This window comes from Montipora capricornis, chromosome 6 (genome assembly GCF_036669925.1).
Source record: "Montipora capricornis isolate CH-2021 chromosome 6, ASM3666992v2, whole genome shotgun sequence".
In the NCBI taxonomy this organism is placed as follows: domain Eukaryota; kingdom Metazoa; phylum Cnidaria; class Anthozoa; order Scleractinia; family Acroporidae; genus Montipora; species Montipora capricornis.
Window position 1 is genome coordinate 73,595,245 of NC_090888.1, and position 22,500 is coordinate 73,617,744.

Genomic DNA, 22,500 nt, shown 5'->3' on the forward strand with positions numbered 1-22,500 from the left:
AAAGCAATTTACACAATTTTGGAAAATGCCTTGAAAATATGATAGTAAAATAGGAACAGGAACATTCAATGACTAGAAAGCAACATTTTGTTGTCATCTTTTTTACCCTTTTGGTTCTTTCCACAGTACCTTGAAATACCATAAAATAGGAACAAATGCGCTTATTATCTGTGAATAACTGTTGTAAAAATGATCGAAGATTGTTTGAAAATGTTGAGACTACACTGTATGCGTTTGCTTTCAGAGGTTGGGTCTAGCAGTTTGTGGCCAAGTCTGCCGCCCCTGTTTCTGATTTCATTTGTGTCTGACAAATCGTTGCCTCTGTTTATGATTTGTGCATGAAAAATCGATTTCTGACCCAGGCAATATGATTTCCATCAGGTACTGTAATCTTTGATTTTCAAAGTAAAAGGAATCGCCGTAAAGATCCGAAAATTACTCACCTTCAATCGTTATGCTTCCTGTGACTCGTGACTTAAGTTACCTAGGACACCTCACTAACTCGGTGAACAATACTGATACTGCCTTGCGCGCCCTGTTATGCAATACCAATACCACCTTGCGCTAGGTTGAGCAAATTGAGATTGCTTTCCCCTAAACCATATCTATCAATTTACATATTAAAATAATTTTTTTGTTTTACGCAGGGATTTCTAGGTTGCCTCCTCGAGGTTTGGCCTCTGGGCCAAAACCCTGCGGGTTCAGTGATAAAAAAACACTACAAGGTTGGGGTGAATTTTTAGGACTGATCTCCAGTAGAACAAGGGTGTTAATAAACTTTGCACTTTTTGCAGATGGAGATGCAGGCCTTTTCACATTTTTTACCTTCATCCTTGTAACTTGGTTAACAAATCTTGTAGTTTTCAAGCTAGACCATAGGTCATCTCAAGTTTTCCTCTCCACAACCATAGGAAGAACCTACATATGAGAAGAATCAACACCTAATCAGCCCACTTGGGCCAATACATCCTCCTCTATGTAACCACTGTGCGGATTGCTTAACATTTAAACATGTTTCAAAATTCCTTAATTTAAGAAATTTAAATTCTACCTTTATGAGTCCGACACAAAAGTATAACCTTTAAAACCCACCAGAATCTTTCACAAGGACCCTGTAATGCCACATACGGAAGTTTGTTTTGACAAACAATTAACAGCTTTGGATTGAACAGAAAATAAAGAAGGGGACAACTTTAAAAAATTTTAACAGTAAAAAATATTTTTGGTAGTTTGGAGGGAAGCTTGAAGCTGCAAATCTACGACAGGTTAGCAGTACGTTGATGCGTATAGTGAGATGTGTTTATGCATTTTTTTGCTTCTAAAGCGAATTAATTTTGCATGTTTGCTTGACTTTGCTTACAAAACACTTTCACCAACCAGTTCCTGGTCAGGTATATCCCTGGCAGTATCAGGGTTAGCTCCAGGTGGCAGCAATACCCAAAGGAAATCACCAACAGGCAGCTTTCTGGTCTTAGCAGCAAGTCCTTTCTGTCCGGCCACTCTTACAAATCGTTCTCTTAATGGCTCTTCGCTGTCAACAAGCAGGCAAACTTGCCGATTTTCAAGAACTGGTCTGGAAAAGGTCAGACATAAAAAAGGTGACCCAATAAAGCTGAACTGTGACTATTATAATTTTAAGGTATTTTCCCTTCGTAAGGCAAATCTCTACATCTAGGGAAAACACATGCCACTGGAGAATTCAAGGAATGGTTTTTCTTCTGAAAGTTCTTTCTGTTCCATCTATTACAACTCAGCCAATAGCATTTCTGATTAATAATGATAATGATAATGATAACAACAACAATTATTTTCACCCATTACCACAGTCAAAAACTATTTGTAAGCTGTGTTATTATTCTCCAACATATAAGACCATTGCCTGGCAGACAGAGGATATTACATGGCCGCACAGAGATACGAAATTTCTCTTCGAGTGTTGAAAATATTTCATCACTCGAAGAGAAATTTCGTATCTCCAAGCTGCCATGTAATATTCCATTTATAATCATATAAACCCCAATGATCATGAAATACTAAATAGTTTCACAAAGGCCGGAATTGAAATGTGCAATCTCTTCATAGATAAATAACATCATCGATTGCAGTTCATGACCTGTACCTCGTTTAAAACAAAGACAAACCTGAGTCTCACAACTGGTATGGTTGGAACTGAAGATGCTTGACAGAGATTTTGAAATGCATAATCAAATTCAGAACACCTAGCACCTAAATGCTGTCCTTTTTCCATTAGAGAATACCTACAAATTCACAAAAATGACTAATTAACAATAGCAATGTAAAATTTTGTTCCATGCCAGTTGACATGTGCATGTAAGTATATATAAGCCCCATATCAAACAAATCTTGCAATTTGAATATCTCCTTTAATTTACTTTGTAGAACAAAGAACGTAGGATGGTGGTAGTGGGAAAGTTGTAATTATCAATCAGTACATGTAATAGACAAAAATATTCATGCGGCAAATAATAAAAGTTGAGGCTCAAATTGCAACACGGTTGACAATCAGACACAGTTTGATGCTCTTCCAGTCTGAAGAAATTTGAATGTAGCTTTTAAAGTTACAATTCAAAGACCCAACGTTTTGACATTCGTGTCTAGTGTCTTCATCAGATATAATCAAAGGAAGGGGTGCATAAATTAAAGTAATTAATGTGCTCTTTTCTTTAATAAGACACACATAGGCGTCAAGTAAAAGCCTCCCTTCATCACGGTTCATGGAGCGTAGGTGGCACTGATGTGCAAAGCTTAACAAATAACAGCACTAATATGGCACCACCGGTTGGTGGTGATAATTGTGAATTTAAGTTACAATCAAATTTCTTCAGACCAGAGCAGCATCAAACTATGTCTGATTCATGCTGCTATCTTGTGTCTAATCTAAGCAAAAAAAAAAACAAAAAAAACAAAAAGGAGACCTTTGTCTGAGATCAAAGAGATGTCACTGGCATTATTAACCAACGAAATGAAGGTATATTTGAAGTGCAGGTTATAGACGTATGAGAGAAGTGATCCTCGCACTTAACTGGACAATTTAAGCAATTGTCTCTTATAGACACACCTAAACAATTCAGGTGGTTACAAAGGGATTTGAACCCATGACCAAATTGACCTGCTAGCAATTGCGTGGCTTCATAGCATTGTAGAAATCATAAGTTTGAATCCTGTTGGAGCCACTGGAATTTTTCAGGTGTGTCTATAAGAAACAATATAACTTTTAATATTGCTTAAATTGTCCAGTTAAGTGCGAGGATCACTTCTCTCAATTGATTATTAACCAAATTTAATGTGCAAGTAAGTTTCCACCTCATTGATTAAAAGCTAAGTGGACTGTTCACAAGAACAAGCAATAGTTTCAAACAAAGCTAAATGTACAGATTACTTGGACAGAAAACAAGAGTAAAGGAAACCTGGGATTTTTCATTTTACCAAGATTTCACTACAATTTGACCTAAACCAATGCAATGATCCAGACCAAAGTATAATGAACTCCTCTGAGATAAGCTTAGGGACTCCATGAACACTTCACAAGCGCGTCTTTTACAACAGTTCATTAGTTCTTCGTTTAGGGACATTAAGGGCAAAAAAGTGTTGGTAGCAGTACAGTTGTTTTCATTGCATTATTATAAACGTTTCAACAAATTAAAGTTAGTGTCACTACCAAGGATGAATTGTTTACTGTAGCAGAGAAGTAGCAACAAGTGCTACAAAAACTGCTATAAAATGTGCATAACATAAAGAAAATAAAACTCCTTATCATTTACTTTGGTGTTTTGGCTTCCTTTAATACAAGCTGGTTCTTTACCAATGTATTTTCTAATGAATCAAATCCTCCAAACCACCTTCCTGTGCATGTGACAATAACAAATGAACATTAAAGGGGGCTGTGTTACACCCTACTGGCATTACTTCAAATGTTTTGGTATAAATGAGCACTAAAAAATTATATTGCTAAAAAAAATACTCTGAAGGTAAAGTTCACAGCAGCTTAATAATAATTATTACAAAAAGCTGATGATCAATGCTGCTTTAAACAAGGTTACAATAAAGGTTACAATAAACAGTAAACTACGCACTGGTACATGTAGCTCAGTTGATCAAGCATTGGGCTGCCATGAGGCATTTTGTGAGTTCGACTCCAGCCAGACCAACAATCGGGGTCCTAAAATAACTGAGGAGAAAGTGCTGCCTTTGTAATTACATCCGTAACTTGTTAGGGTTTCACATTTTCTCGGATAAGGACTATAAAACTGTGGACCCCATCTCACAAACCTTGTTCAAAAAAATTCTGTGGGACATCAAAGATCCCACACACTGATAAAAAAAAATCAGACCACGGAGTTCCTGATGTTGTGTTCTGGTCTGATTGAGGGCCACAAGTTCATTAGCCTTATATGGCTACTATGTCACCTTGTTTTATTTCCAAATCTGAGTTGGTTAAAGGCTGTGCTCTGAGTTTCAGCTCATCTGCAGTTAGACTCATTTTCTTGGGAACTTCATTGGATGCCCTGCAAGAGAAACAAAAGCTGCAATCTAATAAATAAATCAGGTAACTGCATCTGTATCTGTAAGTGTTTGTTTTGTGATTAAAATGGCTAGTACAGCATGTAGTTTGTTTGTCAAAGTAGTGTGCTTAGAGTTTCTATTTTATGTGCATGTCTTAATTCCTAGTGAATGAGTGTTACCAGCCGTATTATGGCTCTGCCATAATCCTAGTCATGCCGAGATGAAGTTATTTAGCTGTTTAACAGCTCTGCCAGTCAACCAACTGTCAGAAAACTGTTGGCCAACAGTCGGCTGACAGTTGACTTGGGGAGCTGTTGCTCACTTTAAACCAAAATTTTGCTCAACGCACTCTTTTAATTGTGTCTACCAACTTACACCCTTCCTGTGAATAATCTAGTCAGTGGTCTCCTACTTCATATTTAACACTACAAAAATGGTTTATTGACCTCTCCCCTTAGAGACTATTCAGAGCCCATCAAGTAAGTGATATACATAAAGAAGTCTAATTTGGTAGGATACAGACCAATATTGCCGAAGTGGTCATAAAATTCCTTCAAGACATCCTTATGTCATTTGGGCTTGACAACTGTGCCCTGGATGGAAAGTGGAATACAAGTTGACAGCATTGGAATAGAACTACCCAACAATAACAACTATCCAAAAGTGGACTGTGAAGGACATAAACACCTTCAGGTACCTTAGAACTGGACTCGATGTTAAACATTAAGATGAAGGCAAGATCATATCTGCATATAAGAGGAGTAAAGAAGCTGTACAGACCCAAAATGAATGGGGGAACCTGATCATTAGTATCAATGCTTGGGCCGTAGGTGTGGTATGCTACAGTATAGGTAATCTGGAATGGACAAAGGTGGAACTCGTCGGCTTTAGAGCTGATGCTGATTGCCGCACTAAATAAGAGTAATCTTGTTGATGAAGAGAAACTTAACGGCTATAACAAGAGGACTTTTTAAGATAAGTTTAAGAGCTGGAGAAGAATCCTAAAAACGCATTTTCTACAGGACGAGAGCTTGCTCAGGAAAAAGCTTTACAAACAAAGTCCATCAAGTACAGTAACATCACTTTGAAGATGGTGTGAAGACTCCACTGAGATGAAACAGCATACATGTATCATAGTTCTTGGGTGCAGGAAAGAAAAAGAAAAAGAAAAAGAAAAAATGCAATATTTTACACTCTTTGAGCCAGGGCTTGAAATTTTGCCTCCATCTTACTTGATGTCTGCTGACCAAAAGTCCACAAGTAAAGCACCACCTCAAGTTGGGAGTGTGTTTTTATTACCTGTCTTGAAGTTGTTATTGCCCCCTAGTGCCCCAATGACAACTGATATACATGTACACCATATTCCAAAATGGTCCCCATTTTAGTATTCTTTTGTTTGATTGCAAATTTTGTTTGATTGCAAATTTTGTTTGATTGCAAATTGGTTTACAAAAGAGGCCACAAGGGCCAATTTGCAAGGAAACAACAGAATACTAAAATGGTGGCCATTTGGAATAAGGTGTATGATGGTCACTCTTTTACAATTCCAGGTGCTTTAAATTATCTCCTCCATAGGTTTTGATATTTCTCGATCAACTCTCTCTTGTTCCTTTTTTGCACACTCATATGTAAAAAGCACATCCTTCTCAGCTGTCCTTAAGGTCCAAATCGACATTCACTTGGTGAGAAGGCATTTTCACAAGCTGTGCCAAAGCTCTGGGATCTTCTCCCCCTTCCATTGCACAATATGAGTTCTGCTGACACTTTTAAATCGAAAATGAAAAATCCTTCATTTCAAATTTAAGCTTATTAGCCTAAGTCATAAGTGTATCATGCATGAAAGTTTAAGATAGTCATTTTACATCCTTTCTTCCATTTCTTTAACTGTTTGGTGAATAGAAAGAATGTACTTAATGAATAATATTATTATTATTATACATACACACAATAATAATAATTAATATTATTGTATGTGTCATGTCTCAGCTCCTTCCTGCTGAGTAGAGACCCACTATTTTCCTCAGCACATGTACAGGTGTACTATACCCAGTCTGAATGACAGCTGTACAATTCTGACAATGTCTGGTGGGTCCACCTTCTCAGGCAAGGTTTTTAAACACTTAAAACACTTTAAAGTGTTTTTCAAGATGCTTCCTAGGGCACCAATCACTACGGTTATCAGTTTCTCTTTTGAGGCTAATAAAATTATAATAATAACTTTATTAATCCCCTCGAAAGGCTTTTCAGCTTAATTTACAAAGTCAATTAAATATCTAAAACTTAGTTTTCCAAAAATACCCTTAAAAAATGCTGTTTTATTTTTACTTTAAATACATCTAAATTAGTGATCAACTGAAACTCATCTGGGAAACTATTCCACAGCTTTTGGCCTCTGAAGGTAAACACACGCTGACCTGCAGCCGTTTTACAGAGTGGTATATGAAGGCAGTCCCTATTCCTAGTGTTGCAGTTGTGCACTTCCGATCTGGTTTTGAACTTCAGACAAAGATATGGAGGTGCACGTCCATTTAAGCATTTAAATACCATGGTAGCATCCCTAACAGCAACTTGTTTAATAAGTGGCAGCCACTGTAACTGTTTAAGAATAGGTGTAACATGACCAAATTTCCTCATTCCAGAAACTATCTGGGCTGCAAAGTTTTGCACTGCTTGTAATAGCTCAACGTTTTTTTTTGGTGGTATCAGCCCATACTGATGAACACTACAATAATTTACTGAATACGAGAGAACTGATTATAGTGATCAACGTGTGCTTATCAAACAGATATTTTACGCGATCGATCTGACAAAGGCTACCTATACATTTCGAGGTTACTTGAGTTACATGCTTGTCATAGGTTAGATTACAGTCCATTGTAAATCCCAGGTTTTTCGCAGACTTAGATGATGTAATCTCCTTGCTGAGTAGAGTAATGCTTAGATCATCTGGTATCTTTGTCAGCATCTGCGGAGTCCCCAGAACCAGAAGTTTTGTCTTGTCTGGGTTAATGAGTAGACTGTTTTTGCAACAACATGCGGCAATGTTCCGAAGATCTTCTGTCAGCTGATCTGCGGCTAAGGTGACATCGTGTACAGGAAATGAGAGGTATAACTGTGAGTTATCAACATACCACTCTAACAATCCTACCTTAATTAGGTGAGGATAGTAGATTGTTAGTGTAGATATTAAACAGTGCCTGGCCCACGATTGATCCTTCTCAACCAATTCTCAACGCCTGTTTTCTTCCGGTCAAATAGCTTCTGAACCATTCCATTGCTTCTATAGAGGTACCCATTGCACGTAGCTTCTTTAACAAGGACATGTGATCAATGCTGTCAAATGCCTTGGTAAGATCTAATAACACCAAGGCAGTGACTTGCTTGCGATCCATTAAAGTAAAGTAAAAAGTAAAGTAAAGTAACCATATTTAACGTTGGTAACTTTTAACAGTAATTCAACTGGCAAACCCGAGGTCGATGGTTCACTCATTTTACTCCCCCCTGTCCATCAGTGCTCCGTTTTACGGGTATTTAAAGCTACTTAGTTACATGGAAAGGAAAGAAGTCGAAACAAGGATTTGAGACCAGGGAATCGAACTCAGGACCTCTTGCACCAAGGCCGTGCACTAACCGATTGTGCCAAATATCCTTGCTCCATTGCCTCCAGGGCTAGATCTGACATCAAAATATTGAGTGTCTCTGTCGAATGTCGTTTCTTATTCCCATTCTGGTGTTCACTGAGACAGTTTCTCCTTGTTGCATATTTGGTGAATTGATTTAAGGCTACTCGTTCACATATCTTAGATAGGGCAGGTAACAACGACACAGGTCTATTCTCATTGGCTATTTCCCGATCTCCACCATCCTTTGGAATAGGGACAATTTCAGATTCTTTCCATGGTGAGGGAAATAAAGATGTCAAAAGTGAACCGTTTATGATCTCGGTCAAAATCGGGAGGATGGCCGGTAGAGCATCTTTCACCACTGCCATGTGTAATTTATCTTTCCCTGGTGCTTTATTTGAAGGAAATAACTGAACAATCCTATTGATCTTGAAAGGGGTAGCAACTCGAAATTGAAATTCATCTTCTTTGGGTATAAAACTGGCAGGGAGTTCCTGATGTGAAGTAGGTAGATCATTGACTGATGCGACTCTTTTGGCTTCTTCTGCGGCACGTACTCCCACTTCCGTAAAGAATTCATTAAATTCCGTCACAAGTTCTCTCATATCCCTACAATAAGCTGGGTGTGACTTTCTCCCTAGTTGGTATGCAATTCCGTATCACCTTCCACCGTTCACTAGAGCTCTGATTCTTTTTACCTCATTCTGGACATACTCCTTCTCCGCCTCGCGTAATACCCTCTTAACGTCATTACGACAGTCCCAATAATACTGCCAATCCACAAGAGCACCCGTCTCTTGCAGGATTTTATGAGCTTGATCTCTTTTTGGCTCTATTGAATAACATCTATTTCAAAAGCCACGTCTCCACATCATTACATGTATGAACTTTCTTATTTTCCGTCTTTACCATATCTTGATCTGCAGTTATCCAACGTCAATCAAGATCCACTCCTTTTATAGTGATGTGTTAGCTATTTGTTTGGGTAGATTGTCACATCCAAGGTGAGTTGCACTTCCTCATTCTGAGACCCGGAAGAGTTGATGCGCACTAGCGCTCTAGTCCATGATTTGAGAGATAAATCTCTTAGGTTTGATTGACAGGACTTCAAACTACACTGTACATGTAATTCAGAAAACTTGGTGGTTGGGAACAGCAAAGACCCTAGAAACATATGGCAGGTATAGAGATAGGTCACAGTTTATGTTTTGGGAATTAGGGTCACTTTGTTACCTTAAAGTGTGAACTAAAAGGTAATAATTGCTAAACAACAATAATACTGACAATAACATTTGGGTGATGAATGTAATCAGCATAGATAAATAAAGGCTATTTGATTTAGAAGAGACATGCAAGACTGGAGCAAGGTAAGTACCAAAAAACGAACTTGCATACAGTATCTCCCTAGGTTAAGCGATCAGATCCCTGAAGCATGAATGAATTTTTAGATTGTTTAGATGTAAGTCACTAAAAAACAATGAAGGAAAAAAATTTCTAATGGAACATAACCTGAAAAAACAACCTGCAGGAGGCAACAAGTTGGCCCTTTACAAAGCATGGCAATCAAACCTGTGATTAGAGTTAGGCCATCTGCAGGGAATTTGAGCCTACAAATCTAGCACCCTAACCACTGGGTCACACACTACACTGTACACCAACTCTTCTCCCAGATTGAAAACTTCATGATGCTAGTTTGGAATAAAAAAGCTGAATACCTGTGAAACGCCACCAGCAAAGCAAATGGAGCACGGTATGCCTGCAAAAATACATATATGATTATATATCAGATGTGCAGTATATACTTTGCACTTTTAAAATGATAGCACACTTGTCAGGCTTCTTACGCTTTTTGTGTCCTAAAATTCCATGACTTTTCCAGGATTTTCCAAGACCATACAAGGAAAAATCCATGACCTAGGAAACCCTAATAACGGCTATGAGGGAGACTACTTGAATAATTATACATACATGTGCATGTTCCACAATATGAAATGTGATAGGTTCCATTTATGTTTTTTTTGTGCATAGAGCTAATTGTCCAGGATTTTCCGTGACTTGTCTTCATTTTCCTGGATTTCAAGGCCTGGATTTTACAAGATTAGAAATCCAAGACTTTCTAGGATTTCCATGACCGGTACAAACCCTGACTTGTATTTTGCAATTCAAATGAATTTGACATTCTGTTTGAAACTTCAGTTAGCTTGTTAACATTGACAAAACAGCTTCTATAGGGGCTGTCATTAAGGGCAGGGGATTTCCGCAGGCTGCTATGAGCATGATCCCCGGCTACTTTGACTCTAAATGCATAGCTTCAAGAAAGTCTACACTGATAATAAAGTATCTATGAAAAATGTGAAAACTAAATTTTCGTTTCAATTAATCCATAGAAGTTTAATTAATGAATACTCGCATCCAAAGACCTTCGAGAGGTTTGCATTGGGCACACCGGTGGCTCAGTTGATTGAGCATCGGGCTGTCACGCGGGAGGTCGCGGGTTCGAACCCCGGCTGGATCAACACTGAGGATCTTAAAATAACTGAGGAGAAAGTACTGACTTTTTAATTTCATCTGCAAATGGTTAGACTTCAAGTCTTCTTGGATAAGGACTATAAACCGTAGGTCCCGTCTTACAAATAATTATCTTCTATGTTCATAAGTTTCCTGTGGGACGTTAAAGAACCCAAGCACTATTGGAAAAGAGTAGGGGATAAAGTCCCAGGTGTTGTGGCTGTCCTGTTCTCTCCAGCAGAAGAGGCCGGCTTGGCGGTGATGTCTCCAAAAAAAAGGCTTGTGGTGTATGAGGCCACCTAAGCAGAAACAGCCACAAACAGCCACAAAAAGGGACTTTGCCGAGTACTGGAAAATGTAGATGAAGATGTAGATGTGTCAGCATCATTGTATGTGCACGTGAAAACTCTCTGTTGTCAATTTCAATGTTCAGAAAGCAGAGGAAACTCTATCCCTTTTTTATTACAAGTGCAGCCTCAAATACGTTAATCGACTCTAAAGGTATGTACATGTAGAACTCAATGTCTGCCCATTTAAGTTGCCAATGCATGATCATTCAGACTCTCTTTTCTTCCTTTTTCCATTTGTTTTTGGACAAAAATGCAGTGCGCTGAGCACTCAGGAAAAACAGAAGTGTCACATGTCACTTAAACAAGACATTTTCATTTGCTTTTATTCTAGTGATTGTTCGCATGTTATGATGGAGGAAATTTTACCATTCAAAAGTCAACGAATTTGAAGCGTTAGGAAAAGATAAGAAAGGAAACGGCAGTGAACAGCATGGCATAGTTCTGTTCTGCTGGATGTAGCATCAATTGGTTGCCTAGCACGCCAAGTTTTCCTCTTGGTGGTGCAAAAAAATTCAGCAAAGAATGTTCTGGAGATAAAGTGCTTAACATTTTTATGTTATTTGTTCCTAATTCAAATTATTATTGGGACAAAACCACGCTAAAAAACATCAAGGACAGCGGATTCAACCCTATGAAAAGCAAGAGCCTTTACCCCAACAGTTCCAGACAGAACGCCTGTTTTTCGATTGTTAACATCGACATCTTCTTATAGCGCAAGAACACAAAGTTACCACTTTGACTATGCAGGTACTTTGGTTCTAAGACATCAACGACATGTACAAGAATCCCACGTACATGCCCATACTTCGTGCAAGAAGTGTGCGGAAAACGAACACCAAAGACCTGGAAAACGAAGACTCCCAGAAAAAATAACATTACCAAACAGAAAATAATAAAACACATCATTCATGTTGTTTAAAACGATCGATAAGCTACCTCTTGTGAATTACGGTAGGCTCTTTGTTTTCCACACGCCCAGGCCATTATGTGGAAAATGAAGACCAAACACGAAGACCACAGAAAACACTAGGGATGATGTGTTTGGCTAGTTTCTGTTCGTCGTCTTATATTGTTGTGGGGTCTTCGTTTTTGGTCTTCGTTCTCTACGTACCGACCTGGCTATGTAGAAAACAAAGACCCTACAGTAATTCACAGGAGATAGCTTATCGATTGTTTTAAATAACATGAATGATGCGTTTTGTTATTTGCTGTTTGGTATGTTATTTTTTCTGGGGGTCTTCGTTTTCTGGGTCTTTGGTCTTCATTTTCTGCACAGCCTTGTTCTAGCGTACTAACGTACCAAAGGGAACAATAACATAACTGCGTAATTCGTACTAGCGTACTACTGAAGTGCAAGGGACTGAATAAGATAGGTTGTGCACATCGGTAATTCGTACTAGCGTACTAAAGTGCCGAGGGACTGAATTGGGGGTTTTCATCTGACGTCATGGCGGCCATGGCCGTCTCATCACGTGGATGAAAACGAAGGATAAGATAGTTTGTGTGCGTTAGTAATTCGTACTAGCGTACTAAAGTGCTGAGGGACTGCCGAGGGGATGAATAAGAACCGTACAAAAACATCCGTACTCAGTACCAACGTACCAAGGAATGAATAAGAGCTGTATGTAAACGGCCGTACTTAGTACTTTCGTACTAAGGTGAGTGAATAAAGAACGTACGTACATGTTCATACTTAGTACTAAAGTACCAAGGAATGAATACAAATATCCATACTTAGTACTAACATACTAACATACCAAGGAATGAATAAGAACCGTACGTAAACGTCCGTACGTAGTACTAACGTACTAACGTACCGAGGAATGAATAAGAACTATACGTACACATCCGTTCTTAGTACTAACGTCCTAACCTACCAAGCAATAAATAAGAACCGTACGTACACGTCCGTACTTAGTGCTAACGAACCAAGGAATGAATACATGTCTGTAATTAATATTACGGTAGCAAGGAAACGAATAAGAACTTTCGAACACGATCGTACTTAGTGCTACCGTACTAATGAACGAAGGAATGAAAAAGAACAGTACATACACGTCCTTACTTAGTACTAACATACCAAGGGAATGAATAAGAACTTACGTACATGTCCGTACTTAGTACTAGCGTACTAACGTACCAACGGAATAAATAAGAACATACATGCACATCCGTTGAAAGACTTTAGACAAAATAGGAATGAGAATAATACGTTAATATGATCTCTTGGGTCTACACGCGCTAACGTCTGCAGTTATCCTTAGAGAAACTTTGGATAATTTTGGCGTAGGAGCTCCCTTGTGCGGTAGTTGTAGTAGTAGTAGTTCCTTTATTTAAACTTGGTTTAAAATATTCAGTAATAACAATAGTATTTTAATTACAATCATTTGGTAAGACTTAAAATAGCTCTAAAAAAACTGATCTACAAGATTGCAGAGTGAGAGTTGAATAATCCAAATGCACGGTTGATTTCCTTCTTAAACTGCCCAATCGATCTGATTGCCCTAATTCTTTCAGGTAGAGAGTAGTTCCACGGGAAGGCACCTCTACAGCTAAAGCTAATTTCAAATAGTACGCAGCTTGGGTAAGTTTAATTTACTGAAAGAATCAAGCAAGTCATAGTCTGTGTCTCGCTAACTGTATAATTCACGCATTTTACACTGGGGCCAACCTGTTGAGGGACTTAAAGATCATCATAGCTTTTTGCTTTTTTTATTCTTAAAGATAGCTGGTCCCACTTCAATGTTTCAAGAAGAAGGTTTGAGTTTACCTCGCAGTAGGCTCGCAAAATAACTCTAGCGTAAGAAGAGGCAAGTACTTGCCGACTATTTTTTAGGCTTCGAAAAGTGACTGCGTGTGCATGAGGAGAAGGACTTGGGTTTAGTTATCTCGAATAAGCTGACTTGGGACTCTGATGCGGACTTAATTACGGCAAAAGCTAAAAAACTTCTCGGCCTACTTAAGAGGTCTTGTCTATTGTTAACTAAAGTTGCAGAAAGGAGGTGTCTTCACTTAGCAATAGTGAAACCCCACTTATGTTACGCTACTGAAGTATGGTCTCCAGCTCCGAAGTCACTGACATTTAAGATTGAGCGAGTTCAGAGGCCAGCCACGAGATGGATTTTACGAGAGAGAGACTGCTCTCTCTGAACATCTTGCTTACAACAGAGAAATTAAAGACATTTTAATCTTTTGTAAGGCCATCCACGGCTACATTGCTATAGATGTTAGAAATTACATAACTACTAATAATCACCCCAGTGCACGTTGCGGCCAGAAAGCTGGCTATTATCTCACTGTCCCGGCCTGAAAGACCTGCACTTTCCAAGGCTCATATTTCGTTCATATTGTAAGAATGTGGAACACTGTATGTAGTATAGCTATCCCCGACAGGTTCTCTAGCCCGGGCTCTGTTAAGTCCTTTTCGATTAATATTTTGATGTCTCTCTTAACGTCAGTTTATGATCTCAGTCTCTGCAAAGTTTTAAAACAAATTCTCTGGAGCGGCTTTAGAGCCACCTTAAAATTTTTCAATTGCGAAGGTGACCATGAATCTGCTCCAGAGTATTTTTTAACTTTGCAGAAAGTTTTATCCTAGCATGTTTGTTACTCTCCAGCAATAAAAAATGACGTTCACCGAGTTCGTTTTTTAGACACATGTGTTTAAAGACAAAATATAGCCTATATTTAGATGGCTCTCTTTTGTTTCCATGGGAACCTGTTACGTCATATTAAGAAGTGCATCTATTGGTGGTTAATATGGCATCATAACATTACCATTAAGTGAAAAAGTTTGGTACATTCAATCCTTCCAAATAGTACAGTTTGTTGAAAGTGTCAAAACTGGTTAGAGCCTACTTAAACGGCGGAAAAGGCGGCATTTAAGTAAACTTCAGCTTTAAAGTCGCTTAAACACAAGTTAAAGTTCCCAAGTGTAGTTAAAAATTTTTGTTCGGAGGAGATAGCGGGAGGCTTAAAATAGAGGGCATGAAATCGGGGGTGGATTGAAAACACTGGCTTGTTTTCATAAGACAGGTCAGCATTCCAAGCTTAGACATCTTATGTATAATTGTTGTAAATTTTGACAAGTGGATTGATTATATGAAAATAAAGCACATTCCACAAGAACTACATGTTGGGTGTGGTTGAGGAACGCGTGGCGATGACCTAAAGTGTCTGCGTGGGATGCTACTGACACTTAGGTTCAAAAAGTGACTTATCCGCTGAGATTTTGCAATCTGAACAGTCCTTGTATGAGAATAAGTACTCATATAGATGTAGCACTCAGAAGACGACTACAGGCTTTTTATGGCAAAACTCGATGACATATGTTTTTGTTAGCTTCCAGCCACCATATTTGTGCCCCTCAGAGGGACAAAAACATGGCGTCTCCATACAAAGCCTTGTAAATTACAGTAAAACATTTCTCTGAATACATCGCACAGACCTGAACCTTTGCGAGACTATTTGAATATTCATCTTCTTTTATCTCCTTGATTCTTGACTTTATTTGTTGAATGGTTTTGATCATGGTGTGACAGTAAAAACCGGCAATTGCAAAACCCTTAGTATGCTTAGTATGTACGTACGCTAGTATATAGGTTGAGTTTGAGAATATTCAGTTAGTACGCAAGTACTAGTGCTATTCCGATTGTTAGGGAGATTGTTCACCGGTTGTTTGTACGCTTAGTTCGTAATCACGTTAGTAAGTGCAGAACCTTCGATTACGGAGGCACTTAGTACGCTAGTACTAGTGCTATTCCGATTGTCGGGGCGATTGTTCATCGGTTGTTGGTACGCTTGGTAGTATGTACGCTAGTATATATATAGGTTGAGTTTGATAGTATTCAGTTAGTACGCTTGTGCTACTAAGTGCTATTCTGATTGTTAGGGCGATTGTTCATCGGTTATTTGTATGCTTAGTAAGTACGTACGCTTAGGTTGAGTTTGATAATATTCAGTTAGTACACTAGTACTAGTGCTATTCCGATTGTTAGGGCGATTGTTCACTGGTTGTTTGTACGCTTAGTACGTAATCACGTTAGTACATGCAGAATCTTTGGTTCATGCTATGGAATGGAGATTAATAGGCCAAAAGATATAGCCACCGGTACGGTTATCTTTGGGTACGCTAATTAGTAATACACGCCATTGGTAAGGGTAGTTTACTGGGCATAAGGGTTAGTACTTTAGTACCAATGACTACGAGTAAAAAGTATACAAAAGGCTCCTAAAACAGGCAGTATATGATAGTTTTCTTTGAAGTGTTAGACCACGCCGAACAGTAGTATAGCTTGCTAAACACTAAAGCATTTATAACCCCTTCTAATGTCCTGGCATCAAACAGATGCTTTACCCTAGTAATCTGACTTAAGCTATCTATGCACGAGGACATAGTTTGGGAGACATGTTCATCATAGCTTAGAGTACTGTCCACCTGCAGGCCGAGGTCCCGAGTAGAAGGAGATGGAGTAACTTTCCTTCCAAGGAGGGTGACATGAAAATAAGCGGGCAGTCTGTGAAGCATCTGATGTGTGCCCAACACCAAGAGCTTGGTTTTCTCTGGGTTTATGAGAAGGCTGTTGTAGCAGCACCAGCTTGCGATTTTTTCTAAGTCGTTGTTAATCTGTTGTACCATATTACTAACCTCAGCAACTGGGAACATGAGGTATAACTTTGAATCATCAACATATGATTCTAGAGAACACACGTCTGGTATAGAAGAAATGCTGTTGAGGTAAATGGTAAACAAGGCAGGTCCCAGGATTGAGCCCTGTGGGACTCCATGTGAGATACCCTGCAAGCTTGAGGTCTCAGCTCTGATCCTAAACATTGCCACAGTTCCGAAAGGTAGCTCTTGAACCAATCCAGAGATGCATGGAAACACCTAACCCCTGTAATTTTGCGAGGTGGGTTGTATGAGCTATGCTGTCGAATGCCTTCGACAAGTCCAGAAGTACCACCAGTTTGACTTTTTTGGCATCCATACCCTCCAGTATGCTGGCCTATATCTCAGCCATTTTTTGGTTAATATCCATCTGATAAGTATCCCACCGATTGTTTCAGTCTGACTGTGCCTGTGGTGTTTGTGGCTCACAAGTGTGCTATCTATTGTAAATGGGTTTAACAGGCTAAAAATAACCTGAAATGGATAAAGGGGCTTAGTTTCTATAGAACTGTGGTGCTGCGTCAGTGGGGAAGTGAAACACAGAAATGGGCTTCTGATCAACTGGGTTGATAGACCATATTCATAAATGGTTACAATTAAATTATTCTTTTGTCTTTGTGCTAATGAGACCAACAAGCCTCGCTCCGAAGCAACATTTCTTTTGTATTCTGTCCAAGCAAATGAGGCTAGTTGGTCTTATTAGCACAAGGACAAAAGAATAATTTATTGCCTGCCATTTATCAATGCAGTCTATATGGTAGTAAATTGACCATCATAGAGAAATTTGAAAGATGACATTTCGAGAATTAGCCCTTCATTAGAACAAATTAGGGAATTATGGGTTGTTAGTGTTTTATATAGTGAAAGATGGAGCTATGCTATTGGTGGGGATACAGCAACGTGAATCACAAGAACAAATTAGTTGAAAGAAAAGTGCTTGTTTATTTCTTGAGGCGTAATTTAATTAGCAAAAAGAACCATTGTTGGGTATTCGTTCACCTTTCCATGTTTCCCTGGTGAAGGGAAAGGCCACTGATCACCATGTGTTGGCTAGAATGATCAGGACGGTTAAGTGTTGAGCGACTGCTCCGTGTCATTTTTTTCATGTCTCACAGATGTTGACAAAAGCAGACTTCTAGTGTCTTCTCTGTTCTGCCCAATGCATATCTTTTTGCATGTACATGTTACATAATAGATAGCATTTGTAGAGGTGCATGTGAAGTGATCCTGTTATTTTTTGCGCATTGCAGATGAAAGGATATGCTTTACATCAGTGCATGCACATTTAAAAGTGCCCACTGGCAGGTAATTGTTGCCTTTAATCGTCGCCTTAAACCTGACAATCAACCGGGCACTTTTAAATGCATGCCCAATCAATTGCTCATAAGCAATTCTGCACTTTTACTGCATATGCAATGGTTTGAACTTACTTTTGGGGTGTAGCCCTTGCTTCTTGCTGGTGTAGGTGCAAAGGAGACATCTGGTGAAAAAAAAAGGGAAAAATTATACTACCTTTCCTTTTTTTCTCTTGGAAATATCATCTAAGACAATGAATTAAAGAGAAAATGGAGACTTCAAAATTCAGAAACCATCATTTTGGTTGCAGCCCTCCATCCGATTCCAGAATCTCAAAAACAAGGGATAAAAATACTGTATGTGGTATGTTAAACTAATCACCTAGACAATTTTTTTATGACTTGTTCTCTTGATCTGTAAAGCTGACAGCTTATGGCTTAACTGAGATAAAAAACATGTTAAACAACAGTAAATCTTTGTGTTATGCAACCTCAGCCCCAGATCCAGGGCTGAAGCTGAGGAGCGTTTAGGCCTTCACGGTTTGAAAACCATCTAATTGCAGGTTGTTCTGTTCACAGAAAGTCAATAATAATAACAATATTATTATTCAAGTAAAGCTATGATCCTCGCAGTTATGAATGCAATTTTAGCACTTGCGTAGAGAAGCCTAGAAAATTCAAGACAACAGGGTTTGAACCTGTGACCTCACGATACCGGTGTGACGCTCTTATCAACTGAGCTATGAAGCCACTGATATCGGGAGCTGGTCATTTGTGGGTTCATATGTTCCTGTGATGAATGAATCAACAAACAAAATTATCTATGAAATGAATCATAAATATTTTGTTTGCTATTACTATTATTATTGTTATGTCAGTGAGAGTACTTCTCCTAGTGGTAAAGTAGAAAGGCAGGAAAGAGAGGGAAAAGCAAGTCTAAGTGGACACATGGGGAGAGAAAGGTGTTGTGGGAGTGTTTTGTTACAAGTGTTAGGAAGAAGATGGGAAGGTATGTAACGAAGGTGAAGGCTTTTTGGGATGAGAAAGAAGTTAAGAAGTCGGTTACCTTTCTCAAGGATGATTGTCTTAGAGTGGTGAGCAATGAGGAGGGGGTACTTCCGAAGACGAGAGTCGTCTTTAGTAGTGAGGGGTGGGTTGATGTTCCTGGTTTGAAAGCTCAGGTTAGGAGGAAAGCGAATTGAGAGGTGAAGGTTGTAGAAGGGCTGATGCATAATCTTGTGAAGGAGGGGATGTCGGTGTTGGAGATCAATAAGCATTTGTATACTGGGTTGTATGTAGTCGGGGCCAGGTTGGGCTGATGGAAAAGCAGAAAGGTAACAACTTTGACAAGAAGAAAATGAGGTGGCAAAGAAGGATTGAGAAGAGCATTGTGGAATGGCGACAGGATCTGGCAAGGGATCAGGACATGAGGAAGGGAAATAGGCGGTATCAGGTTGTCAAGAAGAGGACGGTTGCAGTGAGTTAGTTGTTGAAGAGGAAGGTCCAGTCTGGGAGCAAGAAAATTTGGTTTGTAGAAAACTGTACAAAGGTTAGACAGAACACCTCGTTCAAGAATAACCAGAGGCAAACTCAAGGCCAAACCCAAGCACTAAATGCAAGAAAGGCAACAAGATTCCAGAGTGGTATTTGGTCGGTGAAGAAGAGGCATAATGAGGATGCTAGTTGGCTGGACATGGTGAAGGACAGGATGGGTAATGTGGAGGAGCAAGAGAAAGTCAAGATTAGTGTCAAGGATGTGGAAAATAAAATTACAAAGATGGTGAATTGGAAGGTTCCAGGTCCAGATGGTGTAAGGGGGTTTTGGTTTAAGAGGTTTAAGACGTTACATTGATTTTGGAGGATTTGCAGGGTAGCTTGAACAGTGGGGAGGTGCCAGTGTGGATGGTAAAGGAGAGGATGGTATGATACAAAAGGCCTGTGCCAAGACAACATCTGCTAGCAACTACAGCTATTGAATGTGGGAGGTACTCATTGGGATCGTGGCAGAGAAACTGTGTGGACATTTGCAGGGTAATAAGTTGTTTCCAGACAAGCCGAAGGGCTGTAGGAAGAGGTCACAGGGTATGAAGGTTTGTTGTGAAGGAATTGTGTTGCAGGATGGTCAGGATGATGAGAAATGGTATAAGTACTGGGTGTGTTGGAGAGTGCTGACATTATCCAGAAGGAGAAGGTCAGGCAGGATGGTCAAAGGGGATTGATCAGTGTGTAGTACGATTGTTTGAAGGAGGAGGAACTTGGTCTGCTTGTATATGTCAAAAAGGTAAGTGAAGAGTGGATGTTGAAGGTTGCATGCTGCCGAGACATTGCATATGGGAGAAACGAAGAATGAGCACAAGAAGTGGGTGGAGAAAGCAAGTGGTTTGAATTGGAAATGGGAATACCAATTATTGTTCTTGAGAACTCACCTTTCAACTGGTGATTACGTCTTGTAACTCCCCTGTGAAGTACAACTGCACATTCATCACAGAGCACCAAAGGTGGTTGACAGTCAGAACAGAACTGTGTAGCAAGATTCACTTCACAGTCCTCACATGTTCTTTGCTTCTGAGGAGCCTTTTTTCCACTCTTGGTATTCCTAGTTTCCCTTTGTCTTCCACTGTCATCACATGCTTTGTTATTTCCAGCTGTACCTAATGCTGGAGCCCTAGTAAGCAACACATTGGCCTTAGTTTTGAAAGTGAGGTATCACAATGACATGTGTTGTCTAGTAAAAGGGCCTAACCCTAACCCATATACCTACGCCTGGGGGGAAGGGGGGGAGGGGTTCAAACAATGCAACTAAAAGATTTATTTTGTTGAAATAAATTGTTTAGACGAGGAGAAATGAATAGGAAGTGTCTCAACAATTTTGTCTAGGATTGTAGGTTAAAATCATTTTGACCAGAAATCAAATTAAACCTGAAACCCACAACGTGTTAGGCGACTCTCTGCAGGAGAAAGTGCCGTAAAAGGACTCCTTCTTTAAATAAAGAGTTGCACAATGCTTTAAAAGTTTGGGAAAGATTTCTCATAATCCACTTTGTAAACTTAAGATGCAAAACTACCTAAACTTACGTTTTTAGGCAAAACAATCTAACACTGTTATGAGCCTACCTACTCCTGTGACCTGTTGTCCTGCCTGTGCCCTTACAGCTGCTGTAATGCCCGTCACTCTTGGCATCAGACTCTTTAAATTAATTAAGAAAACAATGACATTTTATAGTGGACACACTTTGATCCAAATAAATGTTTGCAATAGAAACAACCCACATTACCCTGTTATAGCTGTTTAGTTTAGTTTATTAAGTGTACATGAAGTCCTTGGATAATCTGTAAAGGAATCTGTCTTGATAGATTGTACATGATTAGACAATTCAGTGACACAGTTAAACTTGTACACAACATCAAGAAGGTATACAGTAAAAACGTGCATGTAAGAACCCACATTTTCTGAAGTCTTGGCAAAGTACAATCCTGGATAAAATAATTATTGTTCGGACACTTTTCTCTCCATGTAAACAATTTATTTGTACCACATAAATCTTCCACTTTCGAATCTCCCTCTCCCCCAATGCAATATTGAGGGATAACCCTGTCCATTGCACTTCTTCACAAACAACATTCTCCTCGGTGGGGTCCGGGGAGGGGGATATGTGCAGTTTTGTAGTTGTCATTGTCGAAAGAGACGTAACTTGAGAAAAGTCTCAACGACTTTTGTCCAGGATCGAAGGTTCTTTTACTTTGAGTTATTTTTTGACAATTTATGCTTAGTAGGTTCTTAATTTCTATGAAGGAAATGTGGCTGTTGATTACCAGAAAAATACATAAACTTGGGTTTGGCCCTTAAAAAGACAGTTCAGTATTTACATGTATTCAAGACTGTGTTATAAGTCCAACAAAACCGGCTCCTGTTAGGTAGCTCATGGATGAATTGGATTAGAACTCGCAAGGGATCCTTAGGTCTATTTCATGGCAAATAATATGAATGCATGCACAATGCGTTTTTTCCGTGGTGCAGTTCCCTGAACAGACTGGATCTCTGAGTCAAGTGCATAAGGAGTACAATGTGTTTTTTTTATGATAGAGACAAGATCATCACGACAAATAGATTGCATTGCACTGTACCATTGTTTTGAAGGGAATTATTGTAATTATAAACTTGCCATTCAAAACTTATAACTGCAATTACTTACAACTTAAATGTCTTTTGTCATTGAAATTCTCACCTCAAGCAATATGTTACTACTGCAACAAGAGAACTTTACTTTGTGTTATTAAAATAATTATCTCCTGATGCAGATGATATGGCAAAATCTCACTCAAATTTTTGTCATCACAGTGAAGAGCCAACAATAATAATTACTATTCTTTTGGAATGCAATGGTCAAACCTTTACAGGCATTTGTTAATAAAATATTACAGTAACTGTTTCCCCCATTAAATTGTCAGTCCATTTTTCTGCAGTTAGTAGTGTGACATTAATGGTGTGTTTTCACTGTCAGGAAACAAGAAAATAAATTTGAAACCATTCA

At 39.0% G+C, this 22,500-nt stretch overlaps 1 protein-coding gene across 1 annotated transcript in view; it reads right to left on the minus strand.

Annotated features, from left to right (window-relative positions):
- Positions 1-22,500, minus strand: part of LOC138054517 (uncharacterized) — a 72,326-nt gene that overhangs the window by 32,147 nt on the left and 17,679 nt on the right. The window contains 9 exon segments of the mRNA XM_068900968.1: positions 826-918; positions 1,378-1,573; positions 2,142-2,258; positions 3,783-3,864; positions 4,429-4,526; positions 9,863-9,903; positions 18,104-18,153; positions 20,395-20,633; positions 21,083-21,155. Of these exon segments, the coding sequence (XP_068757069.1) occupies positions 826-918; positions 1,378-1,573; positions 2,142-2,258; positions 3,783-3,864; positions 4,429-4,526; positions 9,863-9,903; positions 18,104-18,153; positions 20,395-20,633; positions 21,083-21,155 (989 nt within the window).